Genomic DNA, 24,153 nt, shown 5'->3' with positions numbered 1-24,153 from the left:
TGTGAAATGTGCCTCCTGTCACCTCCTCTCCTGTGTGAACTGAGAACACAGGAAGGTTTGAGGTAAGGTTGACGAGAGCCTGTGCTGGCTGTCACCTCTTCTCTCTTCTCTCTCAAATCAAGGAGTGAAGGGGACACAAGAGTAGCAGAGGGGAGTGGGGTATCTCTCTCTCTCTCACTCTCTCATTCCAATCCTGGTGGAGCTGTAGAGGAGGGAGGACGGAGAGATGCGGCACTGCAGCATCAGTTTCGAGGCGGCTTGCTTGGTTCGGCTTGTTGGCTCATTCGCTTGTTAACCACATTTGAATTGCACAGTTCCTGAGACTGGCAATGGTTTCCTCCAAGGAGGCAGTTTGAGCATATAAACATCAAACATGTTGCCTGGAATTTGCGAGCTGTATGCCATTAGACTCTGTTCACACAGTATGTACCCATACAAATATAGGAACTATTTGCTGCTGCGGTTGGTAAGAAATGGCCTAGCATGGAGATTAACGACGCGTAAACGATGAATTCAAGCAAGGCAGCGCTGAAAGCATCCGACCTTGGATAATGTTGCAGATATCAAATGTTGTTCATATTGTGTATTAGAGAATGAGCAACATTTGATATGGTATGTAAAATGACACAATGACAAGATTATCACATCAGCCGGAAGATTTTAAAGATTTCTAGCTTTTAAACCAAACTAGTTTCTGTATTTTCTAAACTGGAAGAGTGAAACAGATTGTATCCAAGCTAGAGGATTCATTTGGCAATTATGTGGATTTAAATGAAGGATTTAAATGACTTCCTCAAGATATTTTGAAGTCCAAAGATTGATGTTTAGTGGAAGTAGCCAACCCAATTGTATTCACATGAAAGATAAAATGGCTAGAAAGACCTACAAACAGATCGAGGTGGAGAAGAAGGTGAGATGGAAGGAGATCATAAAGAAAGATAAAAATAAATAAAAAACATAATGAGCTACAGAGAAATAAACTGGCAGAGATAGAGATGCGAAGCAGTGTTTCAAATTTCTCACATACCTCAGCATTCAACATTAGGAGCTTCCTGGCAGAAAAGTATTAATAGTGTGTGGTGTGTGTGTGTGTGTGTGTGTGTGTGTGTGTGTGTGTGTGTGTGTGTGGTGTGTGGTGTGTGTGTGTGTGTGTGCCTGCTGGTAGCTGTGTATGTTGTTTAGTTTGGAAATATTCTCACTCACACTTTTTTGAGAGATGCTGATGTTGTAAAAAAAACAGTGGTGGTTGAGAGTGAAGATATTGACGCTCTGTTAGGGTTTGAGCACATTCTGTGTGTCTGTTTGATGTGGTTGTAGCGGTGGTCACCTTCGGGGAGGGTCTGCACAGATGGGCTGCAGTTCTAAGTGTTGGTGCTTATCAGCTCCAATTAAACTGGTTAATTGTCCTGCTTAAGGAAACTTCAGCAGAACTTTGAGGTTTGACCTTCTCCCTTTTGAGTTAATGTTATGGCATTTTATAGCTTTATTGCATGAGGAAATGACAGGCCAGTCGGGCCAACTGTAAGATGAACCAACTGAAGCGAGCAGAAACGAAGCACCTTCAACACATGCATGCATTAGTATGCATAGAATGAGCAACAGATATTTCCAAGCTTCTCCGAATACCTGGTCTCGAGTCTGAGCACACGTCTCTTGCTGCATAACAATGTGCACGGCTGAACTGTGTGCAGAACTCACAGGGTCATCCTGAGGCCGCACGGTGAGGTTAAAAATGTTTTAAGTAGTCTCGAACATTTGCTAATGCTTCACTGGGTTGAATATCGCTGCTTCAAATCACTTGAAATCAAACCGTATTAACAGGAAACAAAAGACATTTTACGGTTCTTGCACACGATGAAGCTATTGCACAGCATTAATGTTGTGGAAAACTATCTTAAATGATATTCAATGGTGTCTCAGTTTTTTTCCTCAAAACAATTTAGAGCTCGAAGACTGTACATCCCAAAGCAACTTCATCTTGCAAATAGGTTTCAATTATTCCACACTACTCAGTAAAAGAAGCATTGAGCAGATGGTCACCTGTTGTTGTTGGTATAATATAACAAGCTCTACTTTTATCTCTCACATCCCTTGGCTCAAACAATATCCGCTGCATATACTGTATGTTTGATTGATTTGAGACGGTCGTTTTATGCAGAACTTATTATTGTAAATGAATATGCGTCACGATTGAACATGCTCATCAAAGCAGTTATGCGGATATATTGGAAGACATGATAAGTCGCTGCAATGTGGACGACACTTAATTAGCAGCTTGGATGTTGAAGCTTGAAGCATTAATTATAGCTAAGCAGAGAAGAAGTGTTACCTTTTGCTGGAGACATGTGTTATCATTTAGTACATACAGTGCAACACTTTTTGAACCACATGTAAGCACCTACAGTGAGGTCTATAGAAAGTTCCTCTGAACCCCGCCTACTTAGAGTGTTACCCTAATTATGCGAGCTGACTCTGCCTGCTGAGTGTTTCACACTTTCAATATGCAGTGGACTGTGGTCGCTGTTATCATTACTGCCATTCATTTCTCATATATGCAACACAGCAAGGTGAAACAACAAAAAACAAGTTTGCATAACTCACATCCACACAACTAAACTGATATCTCCCAGGATTATTATGCACATGTGCGTCAACATATATGAGGAATGACTTGAACCACATATGCAGTTATCATTGTCAGGTTGGTTAGTTTTAGGGACATTATACTATACAAACAGCAAATATCATTCCAGTGTGTTTTACCTTATTTATGTCATTATTAGTGGGAGGAATAAATCAGACAAAAATCTAACTTGAAAAGTTAAACTAAAGCTAGAAGGGAATACACATTGAAACATTCTCTCATTTCCAAATGTTTGACAAGACACACACAGTTTGTAGCTGTCAGTGCATGCAGGCTTTTCCACCGACTAGTTTTAGAGGATCTTTATCACTATCTCTGTCTCCCTCTCCCTCTCTTGTAGCATTTGTGTGTGTTGGTATGCGTGTGTACTAAAGAAGTGGTATTTAAGGTCCACTGGGAAACATTATCTGTTTAGTTATCAACAATCTGATGCTAACCTTCTCTCTGCCTCCATCCCCGGTCTCTGCACATCTCTCTCTCTCTCTTCAACTCTGTCTCTCTCAATCTATCCAGCTCTATGTGGCGGAGATGTTAGAGGTCCCTGGGGAACCATTCTTAGTCCCGGCTATCCAGACAGCTACCCTTCATCTCTCAACTGTACCTGGACTGTTGAAGTCAGCCACGGGAAAGGCAAGAGACACTCAGAGATTCACACTCCCTAATAGAAAGATACAGCATGAGAGACAGTAGCAAGTAGCACTCACAGTAGTGCAGCTCCTGATATACTGCAGCCACAAACTTGGATTCTTAGTGCTTTTTATGGTTTAAAGCATAATCAGAGCATTTTTATACATTCATATTTATATTTGTGGCAACAGTATATGCATGTCTCAGATTATGTATTGTGCAACCCCTCATGATGTTATCAATGCAGAACTGTTTGTTTTATTATTAATTATTTATACTGATTATAATTATGGGTTTACAGATGAGAATAAAAGCAACTTGTAAAGATGTTTGTTATCTGTGTGTGCATGTGTCTCTAACAGGAGTGCAGTTTCAGTTCAGTTCGTTTCACCTGGAGGACCAACATGACTACCTCCTGGTTACCGAGAACGGAAGTTTTCTGCAACCACTGGCTCGCCTGACCGGCAACGAGTTGCCTAGCAACATCAATGCTGGTCTCTATGGCAACTTCAAAGCCCAGCTACGATTCGTCTCTGACTTTTCGATTTCGTACGAGGGCTTCAACATAACTTTCTCTGGTGATTTACTTGACAATAGTTCTATTGTGTTATTGTACTCCAACAAGGTCTGGATTCAAACTGACTCTGAATTTAGTCTTTTCAAAAGGGGCTGTTGTGTGTCTTACTTCTCACACGAGAACAATTCAGAGTAACACAGTAGATTGTAGAAAAGTGGCTGAACGCAGAACAGTATTAATGCCGAGTATCAATCCTAAACAGTTGAGCAGGACCTTGGAGGGAGATCCCAGACTCCACAGTGAAACAGTAGCATCTTTAAAAAGAAGAGAGCGGAGCAGCACTCTTTATAAATGTATTGTGCTCAATTATCAGCCTGAGCTTTATTTCAGGCAGTAAAGTTACTTAAGAAATGTTGTTAACTTCATTTATATAGCACCTTATTACAGGGTGCTTTCAGATATATAGTAGATTTAAACTAACAGACATTAACTCGGGAAGTTAAACAAAGACGTGTTCAAAAGTAAGTAAGTGTGTGTGTGCACATACAAGGAATTTAACTCCAGTTTTTTGTTACTCTCTATCTATGTAGTATCTATGTATATATTTGCTTGTATATAGCCTATATATATTTGTTTTTCCAAGAAACAAAAAAACAACACAATATAATTTGTAGACAGTAAAGCAATAATGCAGAGTGCTGGAATAAATATAATTAATTAATTAATTAATAATTAATGTGCCATGTCTGAGTAAGAAACAACCGACAAGGCCTGATCAGAAGATCTCAGTGACCTTCCTGTTATATAAAGCTGAAGTCGCGCTCTAATGTAGCTCGGTGTCTGACCTTGAAGAACTCAGAGGGATCTTGAATCAACCAACAGACGATGAAAGAGACACGAAATGTTCCTTCATCTCAGGGACAAGACTGAATGGTGCACAATAAGAACTATTATGTCGTGTTCTACTAAATAACTAAATAATCATGACGATGTGTTAAATGTCTGACTTCATGCTTTGTCAGTTCTTTTCTGCAAGATGGAAAAACTACTTTTAAAATGTTGCCAGGAGAATCCCAGCGCTGAGAGGCTTCCTAAACTTCAGAAAGAGGCAGTTTAGAAACAGGCGTATAGTTTGTGCTATCACTACTGCTTTTCAGGGAGTCCTGGCAGCATTTTGTTGACTTCACAGAAATGTGTCTTGTGCCACATGAGAACAGCTTCATATATTCCTTACATGGCACAGCCCCGCTGCAACACAAAACTGTCGTTGTGTTAAGTAAAAGTTTAGCTCTCACTAACACTGGCCTCGAGGACAACCCATAAAGCCTTGATAATAGCTAAAGAAAAAAAGCTTAACAGAGGAAAGAGGTTACACAACATTAAACTGAATGTTATCCGCCGTTAAACAAAACAATAAGACAGAGAGAGATGGAGACGGATTCTTTGATAGTCGAGAACGCGTCTCCATCCATTGTCGTGCTACTTCACCGCTCGTCCAAAAGTAAGGAAAGGGTTAAGGGGCAGAATTAAGGCTACAGCTGCCCTTCATAAATCAAGATCCTTTGCTTAAACTGCCCTTTCGACGCTCTCACAGTGACTCTGGGAGAAAGGAGCACTTGAATCTGAGTCTACACTGAGGGACATGTGACCGCCTCCCAGATGGCTTAAGCTGATACTCAGAATGTAACACATGGGAAGTGTCACCAGAGATGTCACTTGCCAATCACAACAACATGCTCAACATGCTGTCTCCTCCCGCAGCACGCTCTGAAATACACTTCACTTCACGTCTTTGCCCACTGAAGATAAATCTCCTTCTGTAACATGCTAAACACGGAAACAGCGAAAGTGCATTTCAAGTCAACTCAGACGCACAGCGCTGGACAAATTGTTCACAACTCTACATAAGTTATAATGTCAAAATTATAATTTAATGTACTGCATTTTCAAGAGTTTTTATCACACAAGTTATTTAATTATTGAAAAGGTTTCCTTTACACACACACACACACACGCACACAGACAGAGAATGGCCATCAGGGCGTTTGTTTCGTTTCAGTTAGAGTTGTCAGTTGCGTTGTTGTATTTCAGATATGAGGGGAGATTTGAACTTTGCGTGTGATGGGTATTGATTTGTTGATTTAACACCATTAGTAGAGCACACTCTAATTTGCAGTCTAATCTCATTGCATCTCACTTACTCTTATGGCACTTTAGCAACACTCGGCAAAAATTGAGTGTTGCTCAAAATATATCACCAAATAAAGTACATTATTTGATTTAGTTTTTGATTCACTGATAGAGTCCATCTTTAGTTTTAGCAAATATAACTCATCAGCCTACATCATTTTAATTTATAGCCATGTAGTTCTTAGCTGGAATAATAGAAAGTACTGACTTATTGTAGTGTATGTATTCATTCTATTTCATCTATTTTCTGCAGAATATACTTTGGAGCCATGTGAGGACCCGGGGATGCCTCCATTTGGCAGGAGAAACGGCTACAGTTTTGGAATCGGAGACACTTTGTCTTTTTCCTGCAATATGGGATACCGGCTAGAGGGGGTGCCAGAGATAATCTGTCTGGGAGGAGGGCGAAGAATGTGGAGCTCACCTCTACCAAGATGTGTCGGTATGTGATAATATTACTGCTGAGTCTCGTTTTAGTGGTAAAATAATACATTTTGTCGCAGAATTGTTGCTGTTTTGCTCATTTGATATTTCAAATTTACAGTCAGATTGTTCTGGTGATTCACTTATCGTATGTAAACTGCACATGTTCAAAGCAATACCAAGCCATGTTTATCTTTAATATTACAAAATGTGTACATAGTGTATAGTTTGCCTTCAATTGTCATCATTACTGTGAAGATACTGTATATTTCCTTCTCAATTATTTCCTGTTTCACAAACAACGATACGATTTGAATTATGTAACAGCGTGTTAGCCTGCAGTGAGCTGAAAGCAACCGAGTTGCTTAGCTGCTGATGTCTTGAGGTTCTTTGCAAACACAGAAACATTTGTCCACATTGTGACACGCGGAAAGTTCTGAATGCCTATCCTTTTGTGACAGACACACAAGGCCAATTTTGTTTGCTTTTACAAGCTTTTGGGATCATTTAGAACAGAAAGGAAGCGTATCTGATGTTTCTACTTCCACCACCTTGAAAGTACATTTAGAATATAATGTACCCCCGTCCATGATTATTCTAGGATTCTTTTTAAACTGGGTGTTACACTGATATTGACAGATGAGGTAGGGCTTGTGTTATGGTCCAGCGAACAATCGGCAGTAGATGCATGCGCCACGTTGAACTCGAATCCATAATTAAGTAACTCAAGCAGTCTGTCAACTACGGTGGAGAGTTGCAAGCAGCAAACAAAAACATGCATGTGGAGATAACATGAATATAAATCCAAATGCAGTGTGCATGCATACAAATGGGTGAATGAATAACCCCTCCATGAACCATACGCTCGAGGCAACACACATTGCAATGAAGATGTCTCAATTAGAATTGAAAAATGTTTTTACCTTGGGTGGAAAATGTGTGTATATCCAGATTTGTATTACTAATGGATAACATACAGAGGCAGAAGCAAAAAGAAAAAAGAGCCTAAAGGTAAAATAAGGGAACTTATTGAGTTCTCTTCTCACTAGGGTTTGAAAACATGTAATGGTAAATGCACTGCATTTATATAGCGCTTTCACAATCGATCAAATCGCTTTACAACACATGTCAGTATTCCCCCATTCACACAGTGTCAGTGGCTGCCTTATATGGTCCACATCCGCTCATCAGTAGGGATAACCATTCACTCACACTCACACACCATTGGGAGCAATTTGGGGTTCAGTATCTTGCCCAAGGACACTTTGACATGCTGACGGCGGGGGCTGGGGATCGAATCACCGACCCTCCGGCCACTGGACAACCACTCTACTACCTCCTGAGCCACGGCGTAATTGCCATTACGCCGTTGCCATAATGGCAATCATTTTAAACATGGACTCTCACACACACATACACTCCACACATGTAAGTGTCCTTACAGCAAACATCTGTAACTGTCAGGCTGAGAACACGTTTGGTCGACAAAGAGACGTAGAGCAAAGAAAACACACTCGTGTTAAAGTGTGTGCTAATGAACAAAGATGAAAGCAACCATTATGAACCAAAAGAGAAAAATGATGGCCAGTAATGGGTTTAAATATTTGAGCTGAAGCACCACAGAAGGGCTTACCTACCATCTTTCAATTGTCAGAGGAAGTCTACTACAGATCATGAATTTATCCACAAGGATCAACACTGTGTACTCAGAACTGCAAGGTGTTTGTGAGCAAAACTTTGAGTGCAAATGTAGAATCAATAGAGAGCAATATAAAAAGCTAAAGGGTCAACAGTGAATGTTACTGCACTCCTTCACAGGATTGTTTTCAGCAGCACTATGAGAGATGTGGGACTACACTGGTGCAGGTAGACCGACAATACTATCCATGTCTAGTAAAAGAGCAGATACGATATTTAACTTTGTCATTTTAGATTGCTGGTGAGGTTTTTGAAACTCCAGCTTTAAGTGATGTTTGCTGTGCCAGTGTTTACGGCTTTGGCTCTTTGTCATCAACGTGCAAAGACTGATAATGCAAAAGAGGTGGCAGTGTTGTTGGGTGCCGGGGTTCTATGGTGTAGTGCAGTTTGCTATATTTAGTGCCTGTGTGCTGTGTTGCATTGCTGCACGATGTGGTGCACAGCACAAAGGAGGAGTGAAGACGAGAGGAAAGGACCTATAATGTGGCGGTTTCTAATATCTCAGCACTACAAACTTTTGCTTTACTTTTGTTTGCCTTTGCTTTTTGTCATTTCTATTAACTAAGGGATGAACTTTGCAGGTTTAAAGTATTGCTTTGGAGGCTTGTGTTAGTGGTTTCACACAAGGCTTTCTTTACACCTCCCTAGTGAAAGTCAAACATATCGTTTTCATAAAGTTCTGTCCAGAAGGGAGTTGGAGAGGTACCGACGAGGTGTCTTTGCTTTTTCAGAAAAAAAAGCCTTTTTTTTTTTTTTTACTCTATTTCTGGACATTATCTTCCATTTAGCATAGAACTGGAGAGAAGAGAAAACTCGTGAAAAACGGAAGAGGAAGGTTGATTGAAGTAGAGGAGGGTAAAGGAGGCACTATTCATAGAGAGGGAACCGAGAGAAAGAACAAGAGCGAGGGAGTTGAAGAGGGAAAGGGTGGAGAGGTAATTTTCTAAATTGAAACCGTAGCAGCGTGATTTATTGATGCTATGACAGCTGTAATATGACTATTACACCAGTAGAGACACAGAGAGGGGGAAGAGAGGGATGGAAAAAGAGAGGAAAGGGACATAGACATAGATACTGCAGACGGAGGGCACATGTGAGAAGTGCTGAGAGCGGGTATCTTTAGGTAAATGAGTTTCTCAATTTAACCGCCTGCTCATTCTCCTCAACTGAAGTAGACGGCTGACAATACAGCGTTTTAAAAGGGTTGTTAAATTACACACACACACACACACACACACACACACACACACACACACACACACACAAGACATATTCGTCCATTTATAGGGAAAAAAAGGAATCATCATCTTCTGTAATACGAAACAATCTTTTCACTCCAAGGAGAGCCGGTATGCTCTATAACTGCTCGTATGTTGCTCTACAACTTTTATACTGAAGGGCTGAACCGTTTTTAAGAATGGGGGCGAAAATAAGTGTGATTTATTTGATTAAATGTGGGGAATTGTTCTGTGGCTTAACACATGTTTATGTTTTCCCACTTGTTCTTATAACATCATTATAACACTATTAACAATATATCTATATATATATATATATATATATATATATATATATATATATATATATATATATATATATATATATCTATATATATATATATATATATATATATATATATATATCTTTTTAATGCTCTTCTTTCTAGCGGAGTGTGGTTCTTCAGTTATAAACAATGAAGGGATCCTTCTCTCTCCAAACTATCCAATGAACTACGACAACAACCACGAGTGCATCTACAGCATCCAGGTAACTCATCTATACATCCGAACTGAGGCTACTTGAGACTCTGGCACACTTGTAAATATCATTATGAAAATGAGGGGGGCTTCCTGACTATCTCCATGTGCTACTTTACTTTATGGGTCAACAAATCTAATTGGGATTTCATGTTTACTCTAGGTGCAAGCTGGGAAAGGCATCAACATCTCTGCTAGAACCTTTCATCTTGCCCAAGGGGATATACTAAAGGTAAACACACACACACACACACACACACACTTCCTCTGTCATTCTTCTTGCGTGGCATTTGTGTCTAAAACTGATCAGTGATGATGAAAAGAAAACTCAATTCATGCCATTGAAAACTACATTTGACCATCACTGATTGGTTATTATGTTGTTAATAAATGTGCCGTTGTTATTATTTCAGATTTATGACGGTAAAGACACCACGGCCCACGTTCTTGGAGCATTCACAGGATCGTCCATGTTGGGCCTGACACTGATCTCCACCTCCAACCATCTCTGGCTGGAGTTTTACAGTGATTCAGAAAGTACAGGGGAAGGATTCAAACTGGTCTACTCCAGTAAGTGCACACAGCTGCTCAGTATGAACCTTATGCATGAACAACCTGAATGTATAGGGCTGAGATCAATTCTCACCAACATACTGGTATATAAGAAACCGCTTTAACCTCAATTAAAACTCAAGTTGGTAACAGCTGGTGGCAACCACAAAGAATAAGACTCAAATGCACGACTCAGACACAGGGGCCAATTCAATACAGCCGTCTTTACTTGCTGGTAAACAGGTTCTGTACACGAGTGATCAATGGGAGGGAGACAGGCAAACAAATTCAACTGGGAGCAGGCAAAAGGCGTAGTCGAAAACACGGGCAGAGATCAGGATAACCAGGAACATAGAGACAGGAAAGATGCTGGGCCGCTCGATACGGAGAACAAAGACGAACTGGCAACACACAAAGGGCTGAAGTGCTATATATAGGGAGAGACTAATGAGGGGAGTGACAACAGGTGAGGTGGCTGCAGGACTGGTGAGACAGGTGAACACAATCAGGGCAGGAAGTGAAGTTGGCTGCAACGAGAGGAGAGGTGAGCGACACAATAAAACAGGAAACATCTTAGCTCTACTATGGTGGACAATGACAGCACATGGAAGTAAAAGGTACTCAGTATGGGAGTCACATGAATTCAACACTTAAATGCCACGTGACAGCTGTACTAATTCCTGACAAATGCAACATACTTTCAGAATCAATTTGACTCCAAACGGTTCTCATTTGTGAAACCATCACACACCTGATTGTAAATTCCACCGCTGAAATTATCACAAGAAACGTGTCTCGTTTGATTAACAAGGATTTGAGAGAGCTTTGATTTCAGCGTGAGATGGGGCGTTAAAGGTGCTTTCTGATGTTCACCATCGCACACCCACATTTGCCTGTGCCCTTTTTAAGATGCATAGTTGGAATTAGAAAAATCTTAATTGTTGAAAATGGAGTCATGCAGGATGGCGCTAAGAAGAGTGAAGCATTACTTAATCCTCTGCACCTCAACTTTCTTATACTTATGCAGATAAAAGTTAGTTTGCCATGGAAACAAGATCCATCATAAACTTATAGAACGCTGCAGCAGCAACTTTGCTTGTCGTAATGTAGCAGTAAACTAGCTATGTTTATCGCTATGATTATCACTATAAAGGCTGGAGTAAACTCAGAGGTGGGATTTAATGTATAATGCGTGATGCTATGTTTTCTTATACGCGTGTAGAACCATTTCAGGTGGGCAACCATTTAGACTAGATGTCAGGATGATGGCAGATGTGTTCAGATTGCCAAACGTTAAAAGAACAGCTTTGCAAACAGCCATTTTGACACGCACCTACTGCAGTCTTCCAGGAGATAACTCAAATCCTGATGCACCGCGTCTTCCAGGTAATTCTGTAGATCAAATCCCGGTTTAGGTTTTATAAGGATAAGCTATTTATACATCCCTTCATATCCCGCTCTCCAAAATTGTGCACATGAATAAACAGAATATTCTGAATATTACCATGGAAACTAAGCTTAGACAGACTGTGAAAAACAACATTAAATTGGATAAGGTGTATACGCTCCAGTATCACTACTAATAGTGGGATCTTTTCCTGTTTTTTATTAAATCTGGATGAGAGCTTAACAGGATCTGTGATATCATCGGCACATAAACAGAATATGTGAGTGTGCCAGATATTAAGGGAATATTGTTGTGCATCTAAACAAAACTAATTCCGTCCTCTCCAGTGGGTCTCAGATGTCCCTGAGCGAGTATTTTATAAAGTACACACTGTATGGATCTTTCTCTTGTCTTTTTTTTTTTCCCTCTCTAGGTTTCGAGTTGTCTCATTGTGAGGACCCAGGCGTGCCTCAGTTCGGCTTCAAGGTCAACGACCAAGGTCATTTCTCCGGGAGCAGCATCACATACAGATGTGAGCCCGGATACACTCTGCATGGGGCTTCCACGCTGAAGTGCATGACAGGCGAAAGGAGAGCCTGGGATAACCCTCTGCCTTCTTGTATCGGTATGTGTCTCGATATTTGTCCTCCTTTTACATTTTTGAAAAGAAGCGCGTTCAAAAAAAAGACACAAACAGATGTGTTCAGACACACAGAGGCACCCACACACTCAATTATAGGTTGAACCTTGAATAGCACTCTGTACTAAGCATGAGAGGGCAAGGTGAGGAGGGTTCATTGTTGCTATGGCTGTCACTGGTATTATTGCATTTTGTGATGTATGAAGCATAGTCCGTGCCGCTGGTATCTACAGGTATTAATCCATTCATTTGGTAAATAGCTGCAAAGCCTGTCAAAGGTTTTGGTTTCAATTTAAAACAGAGATTGTGTCCCGTTTGTTCAAGGCAAACATTAACGGCAGGATATATTCAGTGAACACATTTCAACATAATTGAACCCTTCTTCTGTTTTAAGTGTTTTTTTCCTCCATAATTGATGATGCCATCATCAAGCTGTTCTCAGGGTGTAATATCTCATTTACCAAGAGCTCAATTTTACACATGCACTGTTCCTGTTCTACAGTACAGTCGCTGGTAAGTGTCTCACTGGCCGTTCATTCAAAAATCTGGAAAAGAAAGCAGGTGGAGACCAATTTCCTGTGGAATCGCCTTCTTGATTTTCTCATGAGATCACACACTGCTGTGGTTTTAAAGTCTCAATGAAAAGCCTATTTATTCAGGAGAGTTTACCACCTGGACTGCCTCTGCCCAATTGACCCATTTCCCTCCCTGGAGTGTCTGATGCCGGAGACTGCCCTCTTGGCTCCCAGATGCTCTGCTTTGTACTCAAACATGCAGACACACACACACACACACACACACACACACACACATGCACAGATCCAGTCTCTTTGTATTGTTTCTTGGCTCCTTTTTGACCCTTATTTATGTCATTCCTACTCTATAAAGAGCTAATTGACCCAGCTGTTTGTTAGAAGTGTTTCATAAACACATTTTAATTGATTTTGTTTTGCTACAGAGCCCTGTATCAATTCGCAGGCCTTTTTATGTCAACTATAAAACCTGCGGGGAAGCAACTACTCTTTGAGTATTGACATAATTGTAAATATTCCATTGTAACATCATCGCCTTTTATAATTCATTTTTCATGGCTTCAAATTGATGGGAAACTACAAACCACGGCTCTGAATATTGATGTCAACACGTCAATAATGGTCTTTTTACTGGATGCATTATTATGCGTCATCTGAGCTGCAGAACTCAAGCACACACTTAAACACGCTCACACAGTCATCAGTATGTTGGTATATCATTTCCAAAATGTTTTGATTGCTATAGTACTTGAAGCTCACTTGGAGACAGTCCTTCCCAGTAGGTATTTGGTTGAATGATTACATTTTCTAATTAAACCAAGACAAATGCTAAGTCTGTACAGAGTGACACACAAAATGGCTGCTGCAGCTGTTCCCCAGATGGGAGCTATAAGCATAACAGCAAGCTCAATGTTTTAAGGACCTTTCTTTCTTCATCGCTGCCTTTGAACTTTCTGATTTTGGATTCAGCGTAATAAGTCTCTCTCTTTCTCACTATCAATAATGAAAGACTCATAAAACCTACTGGGCGATATTCTCTGGGTTTATATTGTAGCAGTGACACGCGCTGACCTCAGCTCACCTCCAGTCTTAATATTATATTGCTTCTTATTATTACTCGTTGTGTTTCTCCCCCTCGGTTCTGTCCTTTTCCTCTTTCTTTCCCCCTCTTCTCCTCTCTGTTTTCCTTCGTCCCAACTCTTAATATTGCTCCGATTACGAGTTAATATATTCCAGTGATGAAGGGAGGGGAGCCTGAGGGAGGAGGAACATGGGGAGGGAAGGGAAGCAGAGAGGGGGGTGAAGATTGGGACAATATATAACCGAGAGAGACAAAGAGAGAAAGGGGAATTATTTTCCGTTATATAATGCGTGGTGGTGTATGGAGGGTCAGCACTTTGTCTCTTCTTCTTCTTCTTCTTCCTCTCTTTGCCGTGTGTGTGTGTGTGTGTGAGGAAGACAGAGGGACACAGATTAAAAGAGCTTCGTTCTTAATCCATTAGTCTCCGTGGTGATCGTTCAGTGGCTACTGAGGTGCACCCAGTGGATCTGATTGCCTTGATAAACAATTGCCGCAGACAGATAACTGGTTGACTTGTCATACATCACGTACACACTTCAATACACACATACACTCACATCAATTGCCCATTGGTTGAATTTGTATTTGGAAGGTTGTCACAACTGTGTTATGTCTGTCAAACATTTCTATGTTGGTACATATAAACATGCTTTAATGTGTGTGTGTGTGTGTGTGTGTGTGTGTGTGTGTGTGTGTGTGTGTGTGTGTGTGTGTGTGTGTATGTGTGTGTGTAGCGGAGTGTGGTGGGCGTTTTAAAGGGGAGTCTTCAGGGACGATTCTTTCCCCCGGGTACCCTTTTCCTTACGACAATAATCTGCGCTGCACCTGGACCATCGAGGTGGACTCAGGAAACATTGTGAGGTAATGTGGACCATCTAAAACCTTCCCAGTAGTAAAAATGAAAATAACAATGTCATTCATTTTAGTGCCACTTTTGCGAAAAATATGAAATTGAAAGGTAATTTCCTCTGAGTTAGTTTTATTTCTTATATAATGATTAAGATGAAAATGATCAGGGTTATATGCTTTATATTAAATCACCAACCGCAAAAAAAGTTTAATCAAAAAAGCTTAATCAAAAAAGCTTCTTGTAATAGTGTCTCTGTGAGTTTTTCGAAGACACTTGTAAAAGTTGGGAGCAGACATTGAGACAAGATATAATGTTTATATGGTTGGTAATCATTTTTTCCCCCCCAATGTAAATGACAGTCTTCAGCTCCTGGCCTTTGACACGGAAGCCAGCCACGACATGCTGAAGGTTTGGGACGGACCACCTGAGAATGAAATGTCTTTGTCAGAGCTCAGTGGGTCTCTGCTCCCTGAGAGAATCCACTCCACACTCAACACTGTCACTGTTCAGTTTGAGACAGATTTCTACATCAGCAAGTCTGGATTTGCTATTCAGTTCTCCAGTAAGTAATCCAAACTCATGTACTAGACATTGAAATGAGAAACGTTGTGATCGGAGTTAACATACTATTGTTGTTGATGTTTCTTTACATATGTCATTAATATGTGTAGGATTGAACTAGATTTCCAGGGTACCAAAGAGGGACCAACACTATTAAAGCTTCTCTGAGAATTCAAATGTGCAAAAACATTGACTTGATTTAGTACTGAGTTAATGCATGAGCTTAAGTAGCTATAGATATCCAGTATGACACAGATTTTTATAATCGTCCTTCTTTCTCCTCCATTCGCTCTTCTTTCTCTCTCCCTCTCTCCCTCTCTCTGTCCAGGCTCAGTAGCTACAGCCTGCAGGGACCCAGGTGTACCAATGAATGGCAGTCGTAGTGGAGATGGCCGTGAGCCGGGGGATTCAGTGTCCTTTCAGTGTGACCCAGGATACGAGTTCCAGGGGGAAGACAAAATCACCTGTATACAAGTGGATAACAGATACTACTGGCAGCCCAGCCCGCCTGTCTGCATAGGTGAAAAGTCCAGCTTCCATATATTCTCAGGGACACACAATAGATGTGCTGCACACACAACTGCAGTTGTTCAGGGCTCATTTCCTCGCTCAAGGACACATCTGTGAGAGACTCATAGAAGGGAACCTGCTACTCAATACATACTATTCCATTATCCTGCCCACCTCTCTCCATACTGCTGCCTGTTAATGAACATCTCACAACTACGATTCATTCAAAACAATGAGAAGATGAGAGAAGTTGTTGAGTGAATTCAAATAAATGTTGTCCCTGCAGCTTGAGAGAAGACGAACGTTATGGTATTTTAAGCATCTATTGACCTTTGCTTGTGTTCCCGTCATAGCTCCATGTGGAGGAAACCTAACTGGCGCCAATGGATTTATACTGTCTCCTAACTACCCACATCCCTACCCTCACTCCAAGGACTGTGATTGGCTCATTGCTGTCAACTCTGACTATGTCCTGTCGCTGGCTTTTATTGGGTAACGTTCTTTTTTTAATATTTTTACAGCAAAACATTTGTTTTTCCATGGTGGGTTTGCTGAGCACAAATGTTCTCAGAAATGCCAAGTGACATTGATAACGAATAACAAGTTTGAGTTTGACCTTTTGGACCTCAAGTAGAAGTTAGGAGAGCACCAGAGTTTTACAACAGTGGAAGTTTTAACTTCAACCATTCAGAATTCTGAAAATGCGTTTAAAATCTGCTCTCAGGAGCTTTCTGCATGTGCTTTTCTTGTATTAAGAAAAACTGTAAATAACCAGGTTTCTAATGAAAACTCAATGCTAAACTTTCAGTGTTGACTCATACTGTGCCCCCTTTTTCTCCGTGTCTTTCTTTTAATCTATCTTTAGTTTCAACATTGAGCCAAACTATGACTTCCTGTACATCTACGATGGTCCGGATAGCAACAGTCCTCTGATTGGTAGCTTCCAGGACAGCAAACTCCCAGAGCGGATAGAGAGCAGTTCGAACACCATGCATTTAGCATTCCGCAGTGATGGGTCTGTTTCTTACACTGGCTTTCACCTGGAATACAAAGGTAAAATATTCTCCCAATAGTACCACCATCACTTATATACCCTAGTGTTTAGTGCTGGGAAATCTTCAAAAGGTATAAGAGGCAAACAGCACAAACCACAGATGTTGTATTCTCTGGCAGATTCAGGTTTGTTTGAAAATCCTTTACAGCAGGGGGACTTCTTAACAGTCCCAACTCATTTCACTCCAGCATTATAAGTAGACACATCTACAATATGATCACAATTATCAAAGTAATTTATTCTGCAGTCAGTATCTAATGGTTTATATCTTGGACTCGATGTCCCCTGGAAATAGACTCAACACATGTGTTTTTATGATGACATATAGATGAGATTTTAAAATAAACAGAAAGCAGACACACAATCCAACTGGGTTTGTTTTTATAGCCACTTTGTAACTTTAAAATCTATTTTTTTTAAACAATTCTAATATACTCTGCTTGGTGTAATTACATCAGGGGCAGTTTTCCGTCGTTTCTGTTTTTCATAAGCAAGGTAAAGTGTTTCAGATGTCTCCTGTGCTGACAGCATGTCTCCATAATGTGTTTAGACATATTTCATTTCCACTTTGAACAAAGAACACTACCACATTACCCCTAACCACTCAATATAAATGTACATATGCAGTTAATCCCCCCCACACACTGGTGACAGTGTGAATCATGGTGATTTTAAGATGAAAAAGAACGATAGTTCTCACCACAAAGAGCCTGTTGAATTAGTGTTGTTTGAAACAGTCTGTCAGAGGGGAGAGTTTGATTCCCTCGCACAAAAGAATCAACATCGACGGCATGGAGACTCAGAAATTAAGTCTTGAGTTGTTTCATGGTGGCCACTAATCTTTTAGGAGGGGGGGGCCAAAGCCATAATTTACAAGGTTCATGTAGCATAAAGCCAGAGGATGAAGTTATCGTTCTTGCTCCATCTTTGGTAAAAGCAGCTAAGTCAAACAGACTGTTTTAAAGGCCAACGAAATGCCTGCCTCATTTGATTATGGCTAGGGATGTAGTAATTATTAATTTGACTTATTATTTATGTGTTCCTGTCGCTTTTTATTTTCCTCATCCACTCTCCCACTTACGTACTCGTTCTCTTTCTCTCTGTCCAGCCAAGCTGAGGGAGTCATGTTTCGACCCAGGTGTTGTTCTGAACGGGACCAGGCTGGGATCGGATTATAAGCTTGGATCTACTGTCACCTTCTATTGTGAGGCCGGATACGTTTTGCAGGTACAGATAAAAAGTGGATGGATGGTCAATTGGTTGGCTGGTCAGTTCGCTGGTTAGCTGGGTCTTTGTTTGTTTGTTTGGTTCGTCAGTTGATTGGTTGAGTAATTAGTTTGTTTGGTTGGGTTGTTTTTCCGACAGTAAAATGTTTTTGTTTTTTTTGTATTTAGGGCTATTCTACTCTAACCTGCAGTATGGGAGATGATGGCAGACCTGGATGGAACAGGGCCTTGCCTAGTTGTCAAGGTAAAACGCACGTAAACACAGTCTGGAATAAAGCATCCCGCACACTTAATCTTATTTTAGATCAACGACGTGTGCCTCTTTGCCTGTCCTGATGTGTTTGCACATGTTTGTGTTCTCTCTCCAGCTCCCTGCGGAAGTCGTTCCACAGGGACAGAAGGGACAGGTTTTATCTCCAAACTTTCCCAGAAACTATACCTCTGGACAGACATGTGTCTACTCTATATCTGTACCCAGAGAGTTTGGTAAGTTCATCTTTACACACACACACACACACACACACACACACACACACACACACACACACACACACACACACACACACACACACACACATGGCATTGTGCCCATATGATCTAAATATTTCCCAGATATTTCTGTACCATTCAGTATGAATATATTGGGTGTGCTTAAGTGAAAATCTTGTATTAAGAAGTATTCAGTATTAAAGTAATGTATTCTTTATTCCTAAAAAGATTTCAAATCCAAGTGTATAACACTCTGAAGTGTAGGTGAAGAGACAACAGTCGAGAACGAAACCTGTGATCACAATTTACTTTGACATGTTTTCACCTATTGTTCTTTTACTCCGTCACATTCAGTGACAAACCTTGTTTGATTTTTAATGGGGAAGCTCCCCAAAGGCCTCCTTTGTGGTTTAAAACCAATAGCAAAGCTAGTAGAGATATTACACATGATCAAAGGAAACTCGCTGGCCATTTATTTGATGCCAGGTCATGGTTTCAAGTGACATTTAAAGCTGAGGCTGTTTTTTATCTCGCCATGTTTGATCGGAGGTCCTTAAGCTACACATGAGGCATTATAAAGATATGGATATTGTAGAGAATTCTTCACATTAAATGAGACCGTATGGGGAAAAACCAGAGCATTAAAGTAAATGGGCGGCTCCTCTGGTCATGACCACGGGGTTCTGTCAAGAAGCAATTTGTATAAAAACAAAATACCTGAGTCCTATAGTCTGTTGTAACGTTAATATCATATTCTGAGTTATGTTAATATTTAACATCTTCCAAAATCTGGAATATAGAGGTTACATTGAAAATGTATTTAAATGTAAATGAACTGTCACAGGACATGTCACTGTCAAGTTAAGCGTTAGTAGTTTCACAAAACAAACTTGTGATCCACTTACTAACTTCTTCTGGAGCTTTCACCTATATCACATGTTTTCATGAGCAATTAGAGTTTGCTCAGTTGTCATGGAGATGGATCTGACATTTCTTAGTACTTTTAAAAAGGAGTATATAGAAAGACTTTGGCTTTGTGTTCATCATAAGATACTGTTGAGAGCTCCGCAGAAAAGCTGGTAAGTGGACATAAAGTAGAGGTTGTGTTGTGAAAGCAAGAATTGTATTACATTTTCATGATGTGCACATTTACATTTATGTCTCTAATACCTATTCACGATATTACATATTGACATCTAAATTATTGGCTGACTGAGAATTAGAACCACTCATTAGGTCTGACTTGAGCTTTTATAAACAATCAGTAATCGATGCATATGATGTCCAATTAGCCCTGTGGTGTTGTGAATAAATAGCAGCTTTCCCTCAGGCTGTTGATGGTAGCTGTCTCATTATATTTGCGTAGCAGCTTTGGGAGTGTCAGCTCCATATAGACATTTTGATTGAGAGGAGCTAACATTTGTTTGGCCTACATATTGGTTAAAGGTTCAATGTGTAATTTCCGAGCCACCTGCTCCAAATAAATAGGGTGCAGTATTTCTCCGTCAGACAGGAGCGGAGCCTCAGTCAGCGGCCGAAGAGACTTGAGCTCAGCCAGAACAAACCCCGGCCCTGCAGTCACAGCGGGCTGGTGGACCTGTGTGACGGCAGCAACAGGGAGTCTGCAGTTCCCCGGTGCTGTGGCTGAACTCGAGCTAACTGCTAACTGAAGCTACGCCGTTTCCCAGTGCTGCCGACAGCTCTACACTCAGTGAAACAGCCTCCTGGCAGCCTGTGAGGACGAGGCGAGGTGGTGCAGGTGGTCTTCTCGTTTTTGCCACTTTGGATTGTAATCCAATAAACAAACAATAAAAACAGACATGGCGCTACACTGACTCACTATCACCTATAGAGGAACAAGTGGTATTACAAGACTGGACGGAGCGGAACTGTCAGTTAGACTGCTCATCTCAGAAGATATCTCATGCAACACAACACAAAGACGTCTTTCACGTAACGTCAGCTCTGTTATCTCTTCACATTCTGTTCATAATGTTAGTTAAATGTTTTAAGTTTCAATTCTGGCATATCTTACACATTACACCTTTAAAACACAACAACCTCCATGAACCTCCAACAAAGAGCAGAAAACACAGGTTGTTTTGTTAGTTTTAACAGCAGGTGGAGGAAACTCTTGGCATTTGCTCCTGTGGAGATGCCATACATCCAGGGATCAATGCAAAGGTTTTCTCCACCTGATGTAAAGAGCTGAAACTAAAGCCTTTCATATCAACAGTAAACATTTCAATCATTTGATAAACAAGTCCAGTGAATTGATTTAAACTGTATGACACGTTACAACCTGGACGACTGCACAGATCTACCAGGTGTGCTTGACTGCAGTGCAGAGGGATTTCACTAACAACAAGCCGTATGGCTAACACAGTGTGGGAAAGCACTGCTGTGATCACTTATCTGTGTGAGTGACTTTGCTTGTGTTGGTCTTTTTTAGTGTTGGTATGTACAGTATGTATATGTTCTTCTTTCTTGTTATCCTAAAATGAGTCATTTCCACTATAATTCAACAGCATGTAAGCTATTCCTAGTGTGTGTTAATGCTTTAAGAGTTCATGTTTGAATATTGATTCATGTGTGTCCTCCTGCCTGCAATCTGTGCTGTTTTGAAACAGTTTCAGCTGTGAACTCCTCCACCTGCTCTGCGGTCTGTCGATATTACAGCGGGGCATGATGGAAACCTTAATCACTCTAGTTTCCTTAAAATCTATACACGGTGGGAGCTTTTAAGTATTTCTGCTGACAGGCAGAATCGTGTCATTTTTTATGAGCACTCAACAGCATGCCCTTATACACATCCTTATGTACGACCATGGCATGGTTATAAGGTACCATAAGATTCATCTGCCTTATAGAGTTCTTTAATCCACTTTTTTATTTTTGTTCTGCATTGTTTGTAATTATTATTACCTCTGCCAAGGAGGTCATTTTTTTGGTTTGTTTGTCTGTTTGTCATGAATCTTGGTGGAAGGGTGTAACATGGGCCAAACCCATTGAACTTTGGAGCGGATCCGAGTCACGGGGCAGATACACATATTATGTTTCACTTATGTAAACGGCCTTGGTGGAGGTCTGCACTCTCCGAGTAGCCTCCTAGTTTTAACATGAAAGGGAGTTTTACATGAAAGCAGACAGGGTATCTTTGTGAGTCAGAGCAATGTTTAAGCAACATGCGGATCATGCTTTAAAAGAACTCCACAGAGAGAAAGAGCCTTGTACATTATGACCAGTGACCTTCTTATAGCCGAATATCCTTGGCAATGTTCAGATTTAATCCTTTACACCTCAGCCTTTAAGGCCAAAGAGGGAGGGAGGGAGAGATGGAGAAGTGATATATCTGTGCGTGCGTGCGTATTCAGAGAGCTGGCTGCATTGAGGATGAAATAAATGTAATTTTTCCCAAATGACTTATTTTACATAAGGACACCTACATATTTGCATCTTAAAAAGACTTATAATCATCAACCAAGACAGAAAGTACTAGTTTGAAATACAGGGCCTTAGACCTCCTGTGGGGCCCTCTGATGCTACCTGCCACTGCAGCTGCACTGTAAAATCCATGGTTTAGTCAAGGTTCATGGCCACAGCAGCACTCTTTTTACCTTCCATCATACTGAAACAGAGTAAAACATGGGTTTTGGGACATGAGTTTGACAGGTTACCACTTGTGTCATATGCCTTTTCACTCCACCTGCTTGTATAGCTGTAGAGAAGACACACCTTGCCCTCCCGACATATAGTTTTTTCCAACACCAGCATTTCACACTAGCTGACAACACTGATACACCTTAGCAAACTGACAAGGGAAGGAGGGGTGGGGTTGGACTGGTGCATGATGATGATAAGGTGATGTTTTGACTATTAAGTGTTCTGATATGTAATTTAGTGCCAATAGTTGGCTTCAAATAGAGGTTGACACTGCAGCTTAATACAATTTAAATTAGGTATTACAGGTTAATTTTATCATTGGAAGGTCAGGCACAGACAGCGGCACGGAATAATAATTTGCCACCATTCAAGTGTGGTTAACTCATCTCTGTAGCTGTCTTTTTTCCCCTTTTGTCTCTAGTCCTCTTTGGACAGTTTGTGTTGTTCCAGACATCTCTAAATGATGTGGTGGAAATCTACGATGGACCCACTCAACAAAACACACTACTGTCTTCTCTCTCTGGGTCCCACTCTGGTAAAGATGGATGGATGGACGGACGGATGGAAAGATAGATGGACAGATGGATGGATGGATGGATTTATGGATGGACGGACAGTTGGAAAGATAGATGGACGGATGGATGGATTTATGGACAGATGGATGGATGGATTTATGGATGGACGGATGGATGGACGGATGGATGGATGGACGGACGGACGGATAGAAAGATAGATGGATGGACGGATGGATGGATGGATGGACGGACGAATGGAAAGATAGATGGACGGATGGATGGATTTATGGACGGACGGATGAATGGATGGATTTATGGATGGACGGATAAATGGACGGACGGATGGAAAGATGGAAAGATAGATGGATGGATTTATGGATGGATGGATGGATGGACGGACGGACGACGAACGACCTGAGCCCTAACTGTATATCTTTCTTTCTAATCTTGTCTCTCTTTGTCTCTGTCTCCCTCTCCCCAGGTGAGTCTCTCCCTCTGAGTTCGGGAAACCAGATAACGATAAAGTTTTCCACGGTCGGACCTGAAACTGCTAAGGGATTTCACTTTGTCTACCAAGGTCAGCCAATTACAAGTATCCAAAGTTGTTATTTAAATGACATTGTTGTCATTAGTAGCCATTTTCAAACAAATACATTAAATTTTTTAGGTTTAACAGGGTTTCCAGGGTTCTTTGAAAAGTCTGAAATGGGCAAAATAGACAATAACTGTACATTTGGCATTGCTATTGAAATTAACCTTTTTTAATGATTGTGGCGTATTCCATATTTCTGCAGCGGTTCCGAGGACCAGCTCCACCCAGTGCAGTTCAGTCCCTGAGCCGCGCTTTGGAAAGCGTATCGGTAATGACTTTGCAGTTGGCTCGATGGTGCAGTTCGAGTGCAACCCCGGATATGTCCTGCATGGCTCCACTGCCATACGGTGTGAGACTATACCTGACAACCTGGCACAATGGAATGACACCCTGCCAACATGCATTGGTAAATAGAAATCCAGATATTAAACAGAAGACAGGTGTTTTCCTATTCAGAATGCAGTAACAACATAGTATGCATTATCAGCCATACAATGGAAGCTCCACTTGAGAATTACAAACATATACCGACAACTCAAATGCAGACAACCTAGCCAGACTCTAAGCCTAACTATGCCCAAGCTGTCTCCCAGGCCTCACGCTTTTTGGTCTCCTCCTCTGCGCGGGAGGAGATAGTAGAGCAG

At 40.9% G+C, this 24,153-nt stretch overlaps 1 protein-coding gene across 1 annotated transcript in view; it reads left to right on the top strand.

The window, feature by feature from the left end:
- LOC115015839 (CUB and sushi domain-containing protein 3-like) overlaps positions 1–24,153 on the top strand; it is a 310,217-nt gene that overhangs the window by 237,133 nt on the left and 48,931 nt on the right. The window contains 19 exon segments of the mRNA XM_029443438.1: positions 3,158–3,274; positions 3,634–3,849; positions 6,232–6,420; positions 9,766–9,866; positions 10,020–10,088; positions 10,270–10,426; positions 12,229–12,420; positions 14,784–14,910; positions 15,259–15,461; positions 15,789–15,980; positions 16,324–16,462; positions 16,836–17,023; positions 18,133–18,251; positions 18,419–18,494; positions 18,619–18,656; positions 18,658–18,736; positions 22,824–22,937; positions 23,399–23,494; positions 23,712–23,915. Coding sequence (XP_029299298.1) covers positions 3,158–3,274; positions 3,634–3,849; positions 6,232–6,420; positions 9,766–9,866; positions 10,020–10,088; positions 10,270–10,426; positions 12,229–12,420; positions 14,784–14,910; positions 15,259–15,461; positions 15,789–15,980; positions 16,324–16,462; positions 16,836–17,023; positions 18,133–18,251; positions 18,419–18,494; positions 18,619–18,656; positions 18,658–18,736; positions 22,824–22,937; positions 23,399–23,494; positions 23,712–23,915 — 2,616 coding nt within the window.

Source organism: Cottoperca gobio, chromosome 11 (genome assembly GCF_900634415.1).
Source record: "Cottoperca gobio chromosome 11, fCotGob3.1, whole genome shotgun sequence".
Taxonomy (NCBI): Eukaryota; Metazoa; Chordata; class Actinopteri; order Perciformes; family Bovichtidae; genus Cottoperca; species Cottoperca gobio.
This window is presented reverse-complemented; position numbering and strand designations above follow the sequence as displayed.